The 16,469-nt window shown below is 44.5% G+C and overlaps 1 protein-coding gene across 1 annotated transcript; it reads left to right on the top strand.

Annotated features, from left to right (window-relative positions):
* Window positions 1-2,182: 2,182 nt before the first annotated feature.
* LOC130070687 (chymotrypsin-like protease CTRL-1) lies at window positions 2,183-4,562 on the top strand. The gene is made up of 7 exons (XM_056235172.1): window positions 2,183-2,287; window positions 2,405-2,505; window positions 2,598-2,677; window positions 2,782-2,863; window positions 3,621-3,801; window positions 3,925-4,055; window positions 4,151-4,562. Exons 1-7 carry the CDS (start codon window positions 2,242-2,244, stop codon window positions 4,310-4,312), a joined length of 783 nt encoding a protein of 260 aa, XP_056091147.1. The 5' UTR covers window positions 2,183-2,241; the 3' UTR covers window positions 4,313-4,562.
* The last annotated feature ends 11,907 nt before the right edge of the window (window positions 4,563-16,469 follow it).

Below are 16,469 nucleotides of genomic sequence, written 5' to 3'. Positions count from 1 at the left end.
ACCCGTTAAATAACGCGGGCAGGGAGAAGCACACTGTTTGTACACTTGTTTAGTTTCCATCCTTTTCCGCAACAGACAACAGTAAATAGACAGAGACAAAATGACACAGATCGCTTGCTGAGACGCAGAAGCTAATGCCGCGTTTCACCGGGCGAGCCTTTATCCCTTCCTGGTCATGACGTCACCCGCCTGTGACGCTCATTCTTTCCATTGGACTAGTTGACATTGATGCTCAGACGCATGCACGCATGCACGCTCCCAAAGCGTCAAGTGACGCATCGCGAGTTCCCTCGAAAGGGAACCATATCCTCCTTCTCAGGACATCTGGAGGACATCATTGTTGTCTTGCATTGTCGTCACAGAACATTTGTGAATATCTGAGATGTAACTGATGATTAAAACCGAAACTAAACCCACTTTTAGCTGTATTCGTATTTTAAAATGAATGATCTTAAAGAGACTGCACAATAATTAGGCTACTATTTTGTGCCATGTGGAATCCAATAATAGTTTTGTGAAGACTTCTAAACTGTTCCACTGTCATTGATGTCCCATGTCATGTCAGTTGAAATGCACATGTAGACAGACACAAACACACTGATCGCTGACTCGATCAAGTTAATAATATTTTAGCTTGAGAGCATACAATATTTAAATAAAACAAAAAAGAGGCATAAGGAATACAAAACCAACCATAAAGTGAACAAGATATCATGCACAACTAGACTGTATCTACAGTAATTATACGAAATATTAATATTTATTACAATCTTTTACTTAATGATCCAGTTTTTTTTAAAATAGCCTGGCACTTCTGGCAACTCAAGAACTTTAAAAAAGGAAGTTTACATTAATAACAAATCAGGAGCAGAATCATGTGTTTGGAATGAGATGAGCAGATTATCTTGCTGTTTTTTTTTTTTGCCCCGTTTTTTTCCTTCATGTGTTTGAAACAAGATGAGCCAGATAATCTTGCTTTTTTTACCTCTGTTTTTTTTCTTTCTTTTTTTTCCTTCATGTGTTTGAAACAAGATGAACACGATTATCTTGCTGGTTTTCTTTCCTGTTTTTGGAAGTTTGATTGTCTTTCCTACTGTGTACACACTGTGTAAATACTTCAAAATGTACACATAATAATGTTGACAACATTACAATTCAAAATAAAGCCTAAATGGCTAGAATTTAAATCAGCTCGAATCAAAATGAGTCTCACAAATCTGAATTCTAATAAAACACTTCAATTGCATTTAACAATTAGCGTTAACTTTCATTACATCATCAGTCCACATACTGTGAGTCTCACTGACTATGTCAATATATGGCAATAATTTATTTATATATATATATATATATATATATATATATATATATATTCAATATATTTTTTTTTTATAAAAAATAAATAAATAAAACAAACCAATCAAAAGGAAATGAAAAGTAATACATACAAATAAACTAAAACAAAACTAACCCAAAAAATTGCCATTACTGTGTTAAAGGTACATGTAACAAACTTTATTTTTATCAATAGAGTTTACTGTAATATAATTCTTTCTAAAAAGTAAATGTAAGTGATGTTGCAGAAAAGCACACAGTTGCACAACACTCTGTCCGGTAACTGTGATTGTCAACTTATTCAACCGGTTGATTAACATTAAGAATTTTTAGTTTTACTTTCCCTCAGCTCTAATAGTGTGACTTAATCACAATGTAACTTAATCACTCAACATCATTCTCTTCCTCTTCGCATCACTGCCTTAAATGACTTGACAGGTTGATTAAGGAGGCAGCTAGATAGATAGATAGGTAGACAGTCAGATATATAGATAGAAACAGACAGATAGACAGATCAACAGGTCAAAGACTTAATGGTAAAGCCACTAATTAACCGTGAGCATTAAGAAATACATTTTTTAGTCTTCACTTCATTTACAGAAACACTTTACATATAATAAATAACCTCACAACAGACAACAACAAAAAGTTGTTCACATCAGATATATTTCATAACCTACAATGACAGAGGAAGTATGATGCTTTTCAAAGATACAGAAAGAAGTCACACCTTCAGAAGATGCACATTGTCTCCAGCGATAACAGATCTCAACATTCCTCAGCTGTGAGGTCATTTGAGCTGCTGGGATGGACCTCGATCACATCCCACATTTAATAGATGATATAAAAGCGAGAGAGAGAGAACCTACAGGTACAACAGTGAGACATCACGAACTCATCGACATCATGATCTTCGCCATCACATGCCTTGCCCTAGTGGCCTCTGCTCTGGGTAAGTGTCTTCTTTAGAAGTTTGCAAGAAAAGGTATGGGTGAACATATATATTCACAAAATGCAAAACCTACACACAGAGCTTCATGTGTCATGAACTTCTGTTCTTTATCTACAGGTTGTGGAGTGCCTTCGATTAAGCCACAGACGATTGGCAGCAAGATTGTGAACGGACAGAATGCCATCTCTGGTTCTTGGCCCTGGCAGGTCTCTCTCCAGGTAACTGTGTATTGACCGACTTTTATCCTGCATTTGCCTGATTTGGTCATCGAGTATATGTCATGTTTTCAATGCTTTTACCTCTGAAACAGCAACCCAGCGGATTCCACTTCTGCGGTGGATCCCTGATCAACCAGAACTGGGTTCTCACTGCTGCTCACTGTGGTGTCGCGTAAGAGTCTTTAATCTGACAAACGCCACATACAATAGTGCTTTATAGATGCTGTTTATCTTTCGTTTTTACAGTTAGTTTTGTCTTTACTGCTCTCTTTTTAGGGTCGGCTATCATCGTGTCATTCTTGGAGAACATGATCGTGGCTCCAATGTTGAACCCATCCAGGTCAAACTAGTTTCCAAGGTAAAGCGATGAATATCAAAATTAGAGATCAACTCATACTATTTATTTCAGTGTTCAATAACGGAACGTTTTGTAATTGTTAGTTCATTTCTGCTTTTTCACACAACTGAATTGAACTGAATCAACACTGAACTGACTTGAGCTGAATAATGACACTATTGTGTTTTTAGTGCTGCTTTACAGTAGAATGTGTATGTGTCTTATATTTGGTGAATTTTGCATCATTGATTCTGTTATTTTCCTGTGTATTACTGTGATCAATATTAAAGTGCTATATAAATAAAGGTGACTTCACTTGACAATAATAAAACAAGAGATTACTGGACTAGAACAACAAAGACATACCAAATTATATGCATTATAAATGTTATTATGAATCCATTATTATAATTTTTAAATTACTTGAAAGTTCATCCAAAAAATACGATTTTTTTTTTTTTTTACCTGTTAAATTGAATTAAGTGGGGAAATAGGTAGTAGTCAAATTATCTATAGATTAACTTTTGGTCAATGTCTGTCAGCTTTGAAGTCTAGTTTACTCCTAAAAATTACCCAAATAGATTTACAGATTTTAAATTGAGCATAGGAAAGAAAACATCTGTACCATATTCTCAAATGAACATTCATTCTGAATGTAAAAGGAAATGCATGACAGGCTTAAGACGTTAAGACATGCTTACATGTATATCTTAGATTACCATCCATAAAGTCCACTATAGTAACCGCCCATCTTTTTCGCTTGTTTCTGTCTGTGCAGGTCATCACACATCCGCTCTACAGCAGCTCGACCACCAACAATGATATTGCGTTGCTGAAACTTGCGTCTCCAGTTGTCTTCACTCCCCGTATCTCTCCTGTATGTCTGGCTCCATCAACCATCAACATCCTGCCTGGAACTCGCTGCTTCACCACTGGATGGGGCAAAACTGCCACCACAAGTAAGTTAGACAAAGACCTGTTAGACAAAGACAAATTGCAAAATTTACTCTTGTATATTACTTGTTTTGTTTTGTTTTTTCCACATGAATCTGAACAGTCTGTCTGATGTTCTCTTTTTTCAGCGAGTCCTCTAATCCTGCAGCAAACAGGTCTGCCCATCACAAGTCCTGCTGTGTGCAGACAGATCTGGGGTCAGAGCAGAATCACTGATGCCATGATCTGTGCTGGAGCCTCTGGATCCTCATCTTGCATGGTACGTGAAGACAGATCAAGAAAAACACATTACCATATTAACGTTGCTGCTGTTTCGATCTCAAATGTGTGTTTGTGTCTGTGTGTTTCCCACAGGGTGATTCTGGTGGTCCTCTGGTGTGTGAGAGTTCAGGGGTCTGGACTCTGGTAGGGTCTGTGTCCTGGGGCACCAGCACTTGTGACACCCGTTACCCAGTAGTCTACGCCCGCATCTCCCAACAGCGCTCCTGGATCGACAAGACTATCGCTTCCAACTAGAGCCAGTCTGAGCATTTACCCTTCAAAGGAGGCAAAAGCAGAGTTTAATCATTAATCTGTATCACAGTTGGTCCTTGTTGATGGTCTTTTTGTTTATGACTTTTGGCCTTGTGTCAGTCTGGGCTCCCGTGACCTGCCTGTTGAGTTCAATGTTTTGTTTTTGGTTCATGTTACATGTAACGGTTTTAAACAATAAATGAAAACTTATGGTAATGAAATAATGAAAATAAAATGAAACGAATGCAATAAATTGTAATGAAGTGCACTCATTTATCTGGACTTAAAATATAAATTACAACCAATAATCCACATAATGTACAGCAAACAAAATTAAATATAAAATATTTTCCTTAAAAATATAAGTACTTTACAAATATATACATTTAATTTGCAATTTAAAAAAAAAAAACTGTTCCACTTTCACAGTAACAAATGACTGACAAAAGTGTTGCAATATTTAACAACAGTGCATGAAAAGCTACTAGATACTAACTTCCAAACAAGTCAGGATTATCAGATGTTCTCACCTGTACAGATAAACTATTTACCAAAGGTAATACAATGCTCATGATGTTCTCTTATCACCAAACATACAGGCATAAAGATAGATAAAGACAGCCAGAAAAAATCCTTCTGATCACGTTGAAAATCTTCTTTGGTATTCCCTTTTGTAAACATGCCAAGATGACACAGATATGTTTAATCCTCTATCCATGGTGCTGAAACCTGTGTGATGTCTTCAATCAGAAGCAAAAGACACCCAGATACAAACTGGAGAGAAACTTGTTGAAACGCTTCCATTAGAATATGACAAACACTGGTCCATATACTGATTCAGACAATGACTAAAATTTAAGTCATAGCACAAGTATAAAAATTCTTATTGTTTATAGATTTAGATGCACTTTTATGAGCACTATACTGTTATGACTGTTTGTTAGTCTAGTGGATGACTTAGTAATACTCTGTTGTTTTTCAGTTTCATAACATTATCTTATGTACACAACTTTAAAAAGATTTGAAATGATGGGGGGGGGGGGGGGGGGGGGGTTGCATTTTACAGATAAGTGGCCATTGTCAATAGAACAAAATGCTTTTGAGGGGGAAAATCACATTTTGATTGTTTTGATTATTTTTGTTTACAAGCAAACTGTCCATTTTGATGTACAGAATGAGCAGGAGCCGGAACATTGTGACATTAAATAAAGATATAGTTTGCCGTCTCCACTGGTGACAGAAACTCAATGATTTTTCAGCAAGCTGCAGTGTTTTTAATTAAGTTCCTTCCTTGAGAAACTTCCTCATACCCACAAAACGTCTCAGGTTACTACTGTAACCATAGTTCCCTGAGTAAGGGAACGAGACGATGCGTCACTTGACGCTTTGGGAACGCCCCCAGCGTGCATGCGTCTGAGCATCAATGTCAACTAGTCCAATGGAAAGAATGAGCGTCACGGGCGGGTGACGTCATGACCAGGAAGGGATAAAGGCTCGCCCGGTGAAACGCGGCATTAGCTTCAAAAAGTCGAAGCAAGCCGATCACAGGGAAGCAGGAAGTATGGCAGGGTGACGCATCGTCTCGTTCCCTTACTCAGGGAACTATGGTTACAGTAGTAACCTGAGACGTTCCCTTTCGAGGGAACTCGCGATGCGTCACTTGACGCTTTGGGAACGAGAATACCCAAACCGCCAGAATTCCAAGTAGTGTCAGTCTGTTGGAACTAAGCACTAAGCAACTGAGAACCTGGGGCAGCATCCAGGTCCAAACTGTAAAACCTGACGAATGTGAGCGTTGAGGACCAGCCTGCCGCATCACAAACGTCTTGGAGGGAAACCCCAAATAACAAGGCTTTAGAGGCCGCCATACCCCTCGTTGAGTGAGCTCTGACCACCAAGGGACACGGATGGTCAGAGTACTCGTATGCAAGTGAAATAGCCTCGACTATCCACTTGCTAACCGTCTGTTTAGAAGCAGGAAGACCCTTCTTAGGTGATCCAAAGCAAATAAATAACTGGTCGGACTTCCTCATAGAAGATGTCCGATGAACATAAGTATCCAGTGCTCGCACTGGACACAAGAGGTTCAGCCTTTCCTGGTCCGCAGATGTAAAAGGAGGAGGACAGAAAGCCTGCAGCACGATAGGCCTCGGAATCAAGGTCGGCACCTTAGGGACGTATCCCTGTTTTGGATATAAGAATGCCTTGACCATCCCCGGTGCAAACTCAAGGCAAGTGGGGGAAACCGAAAGGGCCTGAAGGTCTCCAACTCTCTTAAAGTGCGTATGTCAGGTTAAATTTGTAATTAGGATTAACACAAAATAGTTAGGGGAAATGCACGTTTGACAAGTTGTTGTATTGTTTTGTATGATTTTCGATACCTAAAGGCAGAATATAAGATGAAAAAGTTCGTTATTTTCAGGACTCACTTAAAACTGCTCCTCCGCCCAAACGGATCGTTTGACGTCATAAGAGGGAGACGTCTCCCCAGGTCGCTGAGAAAGTGAGTCTGTGAGCTGTGTTGATAATTGTACGAGTGATAGATCGAGAGAATTAGTGATTAGGACATTTATTTATTTAGTTGGCTATTTAAGTTAGGTAGTTAGTTAGGTATATGCAGGCGTATTTTCACAATGGTGAATTACTGCGTTTGTGCTGGGTGCTAAAACACAGTTAAAACCGGTCACAGAGTCCACTTTTTCCCAAAAAGCAGGTCTGTGTTCCGTGCCTGGGTCAACTTTGTTCGGACCAAACGCGCTGACTTCAGTGCTGCTTCGGTATCCAAGACTTCGGTCATTTGCAGCGCACATTTCTTCCAGTTTTTATGTTTCCACTGTTCGATCGCGCCCGCGTGTCTCTCTCTCTCTCTCTATCTCTCTCTCTCGAGTCTCTCTCTCTCTCTCGCGTCTCTCTCTCTCGCGCGTCTCTCTCTCTCGCGCGTCTCTCTCTCTACTTTAGTGCTGCTTCACACACACACACCAACACCAACATATTCCAGCATTGCAATCTTGACATCGAAGCCTGTTCATTATAGCCACGGAGCTTCAGAGCTAAGGCGGAGCTACAGATTATGTGTCCCTAAATAACCCGCGTATCTAACAGTAGTTCCGCATTAATTAATGTGCACGCGAGTTTTATTTATTTTAATACTCGTGTATTCATGCACTGAACCGTGACGCCCGTACCGTATCGGTATACATGTAGCCTACCGTTCCACCTCTAAGTTATGCCTATGCACCTGCCCAACTCTCCACTGGTTATCTTCACACCAGATATTTATGTTTCTTCGATAGGAATTATTTAAATTTCTGTTTGCCTCCTCATCTGTCTCACGCCTGGGAGGCTCAAAAGTGTATGGCTGTGGGGGGATTTTGAGGGGGATTTTGGATCTGCTCAGACTCAAAACTCTCCATACTTGAATAGAACGTTTGTGGCACGACTCCCTCTTCTGACGTCACAGCTCAGCTGTGTTTTAAAAATATGATCTTGACAGAAATGGCTATAAAGCTTACTGTAGGGTAATTACAGTAATAATTTTAATGATAATTACATTTTCACTCAGACATCTAACCCTTATTTAATATATCTAAAAAAAAAATTTAACCTGACATAGACACTTTAAGGGACGAAATAGCTAGCAGAAAGATAGTCTTAAGGGTAAGAAATTTCTCTGAAACCGAATCTAAGGGCTCGAATGGAGCCCTAGACAGGCCTTCTAGTACTATTGCCAAATCCCAAGCTGGCACCCTAGTGCGAGTTGCAGGCCTCAGCCTCAATGTGCCACGAAGGAAACGTGTAATCAGGGGGTCTCGACCCAACGATGTACCCCCAACCAGGGCGTGGTAAGCCGCAATGGCCGCCACGTAAACCTTAAGTGTGGAAGGACATAAACCTGACGTAAAGCGCTCCTGCAAGAACTCGAGTACTGTGTTCACAGAACAGTTAACCGGATCCCACTGATGTCGGTGACACCATACAGAAAAAACTTTCCATTTCAGCGCATATAGTTTCCTAGTAGCTGGAGCTCTGGAGCTTAGGATGGTCTCAGCAGCCTCAGCTGAGAGACCACTCTCTATGAGTTGGGCCCCCTCAGAGGCCAAACCCACAGGTTCCAAATCTCTGGTCGAGGGTGAAATATTGTGCCCCCGGCCTGAGACAGAAGGTCTCTCCTGATCGGGATCTCCAAGGGAGGACCGTCTAAGAGATGGATCAGGTCCGCAAACCAGATCCGACTCGGCCAGCGTGGTGCTACAAGCAGTAGGCTTATTCCGTACTGGCGGACTCGTTCCAGAACTCCTGGGAGCAGAGCAACAGGGGGAAATGCGTACAGACGTAGCCTCGGCCACGTCTGCACCATAGCATCCAGCCCCAGGGGGGCTGGGTGAGTAAGGGAGAACCAAAGTGGACAGTGCGTCGTGTGCTGAGACGCAAACAGATCCACCTCTGCTTGGCCGTAAAACTCCCAAATTTTCTCCACCGCCTCGGGGTGGAGTCTCCAGTCCCCTGGCCTCAGCTCCTGCCTCGACAGGATGTCTGCCCCCACATTCTGGTCCCCAGGAATATACACTGCCCTCAGGGAGAGTACCTTCCCCAGAGACCACAGGAGGATCTGGTGCGCCAGTTTGCAGAGCGGACGCGACCGCAGACCCCCCTGACGGTTCAGATAAGAGACCACTGATGTGTTGTCTGTTCGTACAAGCACATGATGGCCCCTCAGGTCTGGGAGAAACTGTCTCAACGCATTGAAGACAGCCATCATCTCCAGGCAATTGATGTGCCACGAAAGATGATGACTTTTCCACAGACCCTGAACCGAGCGGCCTTCCATTACCGCTCCCCAGCCGGTGAGGGAAGCATCTGTCGAGATCGTGACACGATGGCAAAGAGCTCCCAATACCGGACCCTGGGTTAAGAACCAATGTTTCCTCCATATAATTAAGGCACGAAGGCACCGCCGCGTGACCTTGATCATACGAAGTGGGTTTCCCCTCGGGGAGAACCCTCTGGTCCTTAGCCACCACTGTAGAGGTCTCATGTACAGCAGGCCAAAAGGAATCACGTTGGACGCTGCCGCCAAGAGACCCAACAGTCTCTCGAACTGTTTCACAGTGCGTGACTGGCCTAGCTTTAGCTCTTTGGTGGCTGTCAGGATAGCAGCTACACGAACGGGCGATAGAGTGGCCCGCATCGTCACTGAATCCCATACCACACCAAGGAAAGTGGTTCTCTGTACTGGAGAAAGAACACTCTTCTTGGCGTTGAGCCTCAACCCCAACATCTGCATATGGGCGAGAACGACACCTCGGTGCCGAACCGCCAACTGCTCTGATTCCGCCAGAATCAGCCAGTCGTCGATGTAGTTCAGAATACGTATGCCCTGAAGCCTGAGAGGGGCTAGAGCTGCATCCACGCATTTCGTGAACGTGCGGGGTGATAAAGCTAGACCGAAAGGAAGAACCCGATATTGGTATTCTTTGCCCCCGAAAGAAAACCTTAGGAACTTCCTGTGCTGAGGGAGGATGGAGATATGGAAGTAGGCGTCCTTCAGATCTATCGTGACAAACCAGTCCTCGGATCTGATTTGAGTCACGATCTGTTTGAGTGTCAGCATCTTGAACTTGAGTTTCTGTACTGAACGATTCAACAGACGAAGATCTAAAATGGGACGCAACCCCCCATCCTTTTTTGGAACAATGAAATAACGGCTGTAAAAACCCGACTCTCTGTCGGGTGAGTACACCTGTTCTATAGCTTCCTTTGCTAACAGGGCCTTTACCTCTTGCTCCATTACCAGAGCCTGCTCGGGATGCACCACTGTGGGCAGCACCCCGTTGTAACGAGGAGGACGAGAACCAAACTGGATTCTGTATCCTTTCTCTACAATCTGCAGGACCCAATGAGAAATATTCGGCAGAAGCTTCCACGCTGCCAGAAAATTTACTAAGGGAACCAGCCTCTCGAGGCTGGTCTCTGGTGTTATCGAGACAGCCAATTCCGGAGCCTGAAACATAATGGCAGGAACTACCTGAACTGGCCGCTCTAAGGCCCCCCTCAGAGGGCGCGAAACCGATGCTGTGCCGCAGCATAGCATCAGCGACTCGCTGGAGACCGCTGCGCCCTGAAGCACCAAGGGTGGCAGGGTTGGCAGAACGGTCTCGTGAGGACCCCGAAATGGAACGGGCACCGTATAATGAGGTGTACACCGCTCCACTTCGGTCGGGGCTGTCCTCACAGGCCTGATGCATGAACATCAGGACCTTTTTTTTTTTTTAACCGAAGTCTTCTTCGCCTGAAGAACGGTCCTCAGATCCGGCTTCGACTTAGAAGACTTCGGTTGAGAGGGTTGCGTCCGTCTCCAGTCTCTACGTGGAGGTGCACGAGACGCAACACTCTCTTTCTGATGCACACGATATGATGAGCTCGACGGCTGGGGCTGCTCACGCCCAGCAGTCCCAGGGGGCTGGACCCGGCGAGGGATAAACTTTTTAAAAACGTCCGCTTGTTTCTTTGACTCCTGAAATCTCTCGACGACCGCGTGGACTGCGTCGCCGAAGAGACCAGAAGGTTCAAGCGGAGCATCTAATAAAAAAGCTCGATCTTTTTCTTTAATTTCAGACAGATTTAACCACAAATGTCTCTCAGTAGCTACCAAGGCTGCCATAGACCGCCCAATTGCTCTGGCGGTCTCCTTAGTAGCCCTGAGAGAAAGATCGGTAGCCCACGAAGTTCACGAATATCGTCATGACTGACTCCCTCACTACTATCCAGATCCCCCAGCAGGTCAGCTTGATAAGCCTGGAGCACTGCCATAGTATGCAGACATGCTCCAGCTTGACCTGCTGCCGTATAAGCTTTGCCCACTAACACCGAAGTGGCTTTAAGCGGTCTAGTGGGCAAAGCCGAGGCTTTCAGAGACGATGCGGGACCAGGGGAAAGATAACTGGCTAAATTCTCTTCCGCCTGGGGCATCGCCTCATAACCATACTCTTTCAGCCCTCTTATTCTCGAATAAGTGTTAACATGAGGGCTGAAAAGACGTGATGAGTATGGTTTATTCCACGATTTAGAAATTTCATTGTGCAAATCGGGAAAAAATGGAAGCCCTCGTGGTGGAGATAATGTGGTGGAAGATAAAAAGCGCTCATCTAATTTGCTTTTAGGACGAGCGCCCTTCTTCTCAGATGGCCATTCAATATTTAATTTCTCTACAGCCCGCGACATAACATCCACCAGCTCATCATATGCTGGGGAAATAAATTGTGAATCTCTTTCCCCCATGTGTGTGCTTACACTCTCCACACTCATCGCATCAACCTCCTCGGAGGAAGAGCAATAAAGTAATGGAGGGCTCTCTCCCCGGGCGAAAGAAACCGCAGAGCGTGCTTCCGACACCGGGGAGAGAGCACTGGATCTCTCGGGTAAGGAAGGAGAAAGAGCCCTCGGACCCGTCTCCAACCCCTCCGAAAGATCCTTTTGCGATCCCCAGGAATGCATTCTCCGCGCTGCCTCAGCAGACGCGGGTCCTGATCCCTGTGGATCGCGAGCCTGCCCACTCTCTTTATCAAAGAGTGACAGGTGTAAGGATTCAGGGCGGATCTAATCCGTGGGGAATTTTCATAAATTAATTAATAATTGGTAATTAATAATTATTCATACATGTTTGGATTAGATCAGTCTTACATTGAATTTACTCTCCCTCTAAGGGAGGATCTATCATTTTACCTGCATGCATACGTGTATCCTTGCATTTTAACTACAAGTTGATTGCATAGATCACGTTTTACAGACAGGTAAAATTTAATTAGCTCAATTGTCAGATTAATATTGGGGGAATCCCACATATCATCTTACTTCATAGGATTTCAGGAAACGCAATTCTCTGGCCAGAAGAACTGGGTTTTCTGCCCTATAAACACATACTCTTTAAAGTATGTTTAATTTATAAAGCCGTAGCTTGATCTATTCATTTCAGAGACCTGGAGTATGAGCAGACACAGTAACATCAATCAAAATGAATATAATGGATTTAATAAAGGCATGACTACTTATGTATTTACTACGGTTACACGGGATATATGTATTTACAAACACATAGACATCAATGAACAATACAATAAGACATCAATGAACGAGAAATGCGTAAAGTTTGGACAATGGATAACTTACACGCGTGAGCGAGTAAGAGAGAGAGGAAAGGGGATGGGGAGAGAGAGAACAGAGAAATTGGGAGAATTTCATTGGCAGGAAGACATTCACCTCTCTGATAACAACACGAAACATCATCTTAAAACTTCTTAGAAGCTCTATAAAGAGATATACTTGCAATCAACTTATGTTATGGTCTCTCTCTGTGTCGCGGAAATCCTGCGCGGCCTTGTCTGGCCGCGTGCGTGAGAGGATTCCTTTGTGTGTGAGGAAGCATCACGTGGGCTGCTTGGCGCGCGTGTTGAACGGAGGTTCACAGTCTTTGGGGTAACATTACCGAAGGAAAATAGTTCGGCTGAGTTCGTTTCACTTCGTAGAACGGAGGAATCACGAGGAGTTAATGTTCCATCTGTGCATGGCTGGCGAAGAAGCGCGTGCTTCGCTCGGTCCGGCGCGTCACGCGGTCACGTGCGCGTGTTTCTCCTTCAAAGCGAGCGCGCGCTCGTTTAAAGGTCCCTTGTAGATGGATTTACTGAAGAGATATGTCACGGGGTTTTCTTTTCAATCGTCGATTGGAATTAAACACAGAGACTTATCTACAACTGAAAAACACAAACTAAACTAGAAACAAATAAAAGAAAGGCGAAGAACTCGCCCGGAGGCGAGACGTTACATCATGACACGAGGACACGGGAGGAAGAGAGCGAGCGCAGGGGAGAAGCGTCATTTATCACACTATGAGAAATCCAGCCTCTTCCTGTTGGCTTGGCCAATTAGAGGGTTGGAAGTTTACAGGCGGGACTTTGGGTTTTATTTCTCTTTGTCTTGTCAGACTGCTTGTCTAATTAAATTATGACCTGTGTTAGGAAGGGTCATTTCTACTGCAGAGATGTGTTATGCACATAATCATACCTTTTACGGTGTGTTCATACATATATCTGGCTGAGTCAAGTCAAGGGCATTTTTACGATATCAAACACGACTGTTATAGGTAAACATTTACATTAAAAATACACCTAGGGTATTTATAATTCACTTTTAAGTTACGGACAAATTATAGTCATTACAATGTGACATGGGCAAATGGACACACATAAAAACACATCGAATATATCGGGTTAAATGTCTTTTAAAGAAAAGAAGTTTCTTTCTCTTTGAACATCAAATTCCAAGTCAGTCATACAAGTGTCTCGTAACAGGAAACCACGCTCTGTCCTGAGCAGGCTTCATTTGTGGGGGATGCGTGCGTGTGTGTGTGTGTGTGTGTGGCTGTGTGTGTGTGTAAATTTACATTCCAGGCTTTTTGGGTCTTTAGCAGGATGTCTTTAGTCCTTTCAGATTCACCATTTTAGCCCAGTCCTTACAGTCCCCCTTTTTGTCTGATGAAGTCCCGGTGTGGACATCATCGGACACAATCATCACAATGGACGGATGACAGGTGAATCATGATGATCGGGTAGCAGGTTGCTGTTAAGGCTGAGGATTCAGCTCTATGAGGTTCGAAGCTGCCTCTGGCCTGGTCTCTGACTTGGCACCCCCTTTTTGCGGGTTTCGTCCGAAACCTTTCGTGAGCTTGGCTGAAGATGTTGGTATCTCGTTGATTCTCCTGTATAGGATGAAGGTCAAGCCCAGTGTCAGGGTGTGTCTGACTACCATAGAGGTACACAGTGCAGTGTCGGCTGCGGTCCCGGCTTGGACAACAGGTGAGGTAGTCAGAATGGGTAGTCGAGACAAAGCTTGGAGAGCTGTGTCGATAGGAGCAATGTCAATTAGCTGGGATCACCCCCCTTTCGCAAACCACAACTCCCGTTCTGGAGTTAGGGTGAAAGTGTGGTACCTGGAGAAGGATGGGATTTCCAGTTTTAATTTGTACTCTTTGCATGGAAGATGGTATCATGCCAGGTCGTCAAGGTGAAGGATGGCACTTTCCGGTGCTTGGATTCACAGGCTCTAGTGGAGCGAGGTGACACAGGTGTCAGTGTCATTCTGGTCGTAAGTGAGTGCAGCTGTGCGCACAGGAGTGTTAGCGAGCCGCCTGTCACTTACACTCTCTGCTTGGGTCTTGATGCCTTGAGTGCGTAGCTTGGCTTCGGCAGGGCAGCGGGTGTCGCTGATCTGCAGCCCGCAGATTCCGTCAGTGTTGTCTCTGAGGAAAGGCTTGTTAGGGCAGAGATAGTGAATTTCTTTGGTCAATGTGCACACGTACGGGTTCGGAGCTTAGGACGGCTTTGTGTTGCTGTCGTTGCAGTCAACCCCGTCCGGCGTGTGGATCTTGATGTGAATGTTACTTTTCAAAATCTGACCTTGACAATGTTCTTGAGCCGGTAGATTCGGCTTGACTCTATGATGGGCAAGTTCGAGAGAAAGCCCCCCCCCTTCTCTGCTTGTAGTCGACGCAGAGAGGGATGGCACTACCCAGAGAGTAGGAAAGGTGTATTTGTAAAGAGTCAGTTGGCGTGGTGATGGCGGACGCCAGCACGGTTTTCACGAGGCTTAAGGGTATCAGGTGCGGTGGAATTCTACCCCTGGCGAGGCTGTCGATGGAGGAATTCACCCCCTGCAGCAGGTTTGTCATCAGGGCTGTTACCAGCTCAGTTTGAGCAAAGTCATTCTGGAAGACAGTAAACAGCTGTTTCATGGAGTGAGTGTTGGAGTGCATGGGGTTCAACGCTGTGAGTGTTGAAAGTTACCACAGTTCCCTTTAGTGTCTTGTCGATGGTCTGCAGGGATGCACTCTGTTGTGAGTGCTCTTTTATCTGTGGAATCTCAGTCTGAATTTCGGCTACATGCCGTCCCACGTTGGCGAGGTTTGCTGCATTCATGCTGGACATACAAGTGTTAAACAGAGTTCTGACGGCAGTGCGGCGGTGGTTGTGGCCACCTGGCTCCGCTAGCGTGACAGTCATTTTCTCAAGTTGCTTGAGCATGTGTTCAACCACGGTCTCAGCGTGAGTGCGGGAGTCCTTTGTCCATCGGCACCTACCCAGCTGTATTGTGTTGTTACGTTGGGGTAGTGTGTTCTGTAGGCGTTGTGAGGATCAGGTGGCACATTCACTTTCTGAGTGCGGGTCCGGCAGAAAAGGAGTCCTGGTGCCAGACCTGGTGAGATGTCCGATTACGGTTGCCCTCTGGTTGGCTGGAGGCACAGCAGCATCCTGGTAAAAGTGAAAGGGAGAGAGAAAGAGAGAAAGGGAGGAAAAATTTCAGTGAGTCTCGTCCTTTTGGCTAGGACAGTTTTTTTTTTTTTTTCACTTTGAGAACGCCGGTATGCCACTTGCTTCGGTGTCTTGCAAGTGTCTCTGGTGCTGCGGCGTGCAGCGGCATACATTGGCATTTTGAGAACGCCGGTATGCCACTTGCTTCGGTGTCTTGCAAGTGTCTCTGGTGCTGCGGCGTGCAGCGGCATACATTGGCATTACCCAAGGGGGTAATCCATCGACCGGATGTTGAAGCCCGCCGGGTGCCGCCATGTTGTAGCAGAACTTCACTTGCGTTAGCATTCCCATTGAATCCCATTCATTTTGGCGTCACTTTGACAGCGAATAACTTTACATCTGAGGCGTTTAAAGACTCCATTTGTCCATTATTTATTTCTAAAGAAACACGACAATGTATAAAGTGCTCCATTACCTTCTATGTTACATTATGGCCCCGTAGAAACAGATTTAGTAAAAATAAGCTAACGATTGCGTCATAACCACTCGACTCTCTGTCGCGCTGTGCAGAAATGACCGTATAGACAGCAGGAGAAGCTCGCAGGCAATCGGGGGCACGTCCCGTCAAGGGAGAAGCCCATAGATAATGAGTCCATAAAAGCAACGGAATACTTACTCCTGCTCACTCACGCCAAAGAACTCTTTGCTCAAGTTCCCCGTCTCTGCAAGATTAACGTTGGCAATTTTCACGCACAGCTACTAGAAGATTCACGTCTGTCAGACAGGTTGCTCACGTCATCAAGCTTAGTTTGAGTCGGTCTGAGTCTGCGCGTCAGGAACGGAAGTTCTCAAAAATCGCT

The sequence above is a fragment of the Rhinichthys klamathensis genome, unplaced genomic scaffold, assembly GCF_029890125.1.
Source record: "Rhinichthys klamathensis goyatoka isolate OS25496 unplaced genomic scaffold, OSU_Roscu_1.1 h1tg000413l_1, whole genome shotgun sequence".
NCBI lineage: Eukaryota > Metazoa > Chordata > Actinopteri > Cypriniformes > Leuciscidae > Rhinichthys > Rhinichthys klamathensis.
Note: the sequence above shows the minus strand (reverse complement) of the source record. Positions and strands in the feature narration are given on the sequence as shown.

Excerpts from the sequence above, each read along its gene's own strand:
- LOC130070687 (XM_056235172.1), top strand. The coding sequence starts at position 2,242 with ATGATCTTCGCCATCACATGCCTTGCCCTAGTGGCCTCTGCTCTGG. Across the intron at positions 2,678-2,781 it reads GCTGCTCACTGTGGTGTCGC|GGTCGGCTATCATCGTGTCA; the intron begins GTAAGAGTCTTT and ends CTCTCTTTTTAG. Across the intron at positions 3,802-3,924 it reads GGGCAAAACTGCCACCACAA|CGAGTCCTCTAATCCTGCAG; the intron begins GTAAGTTAGACA and ends CTCTTTTTTCAG.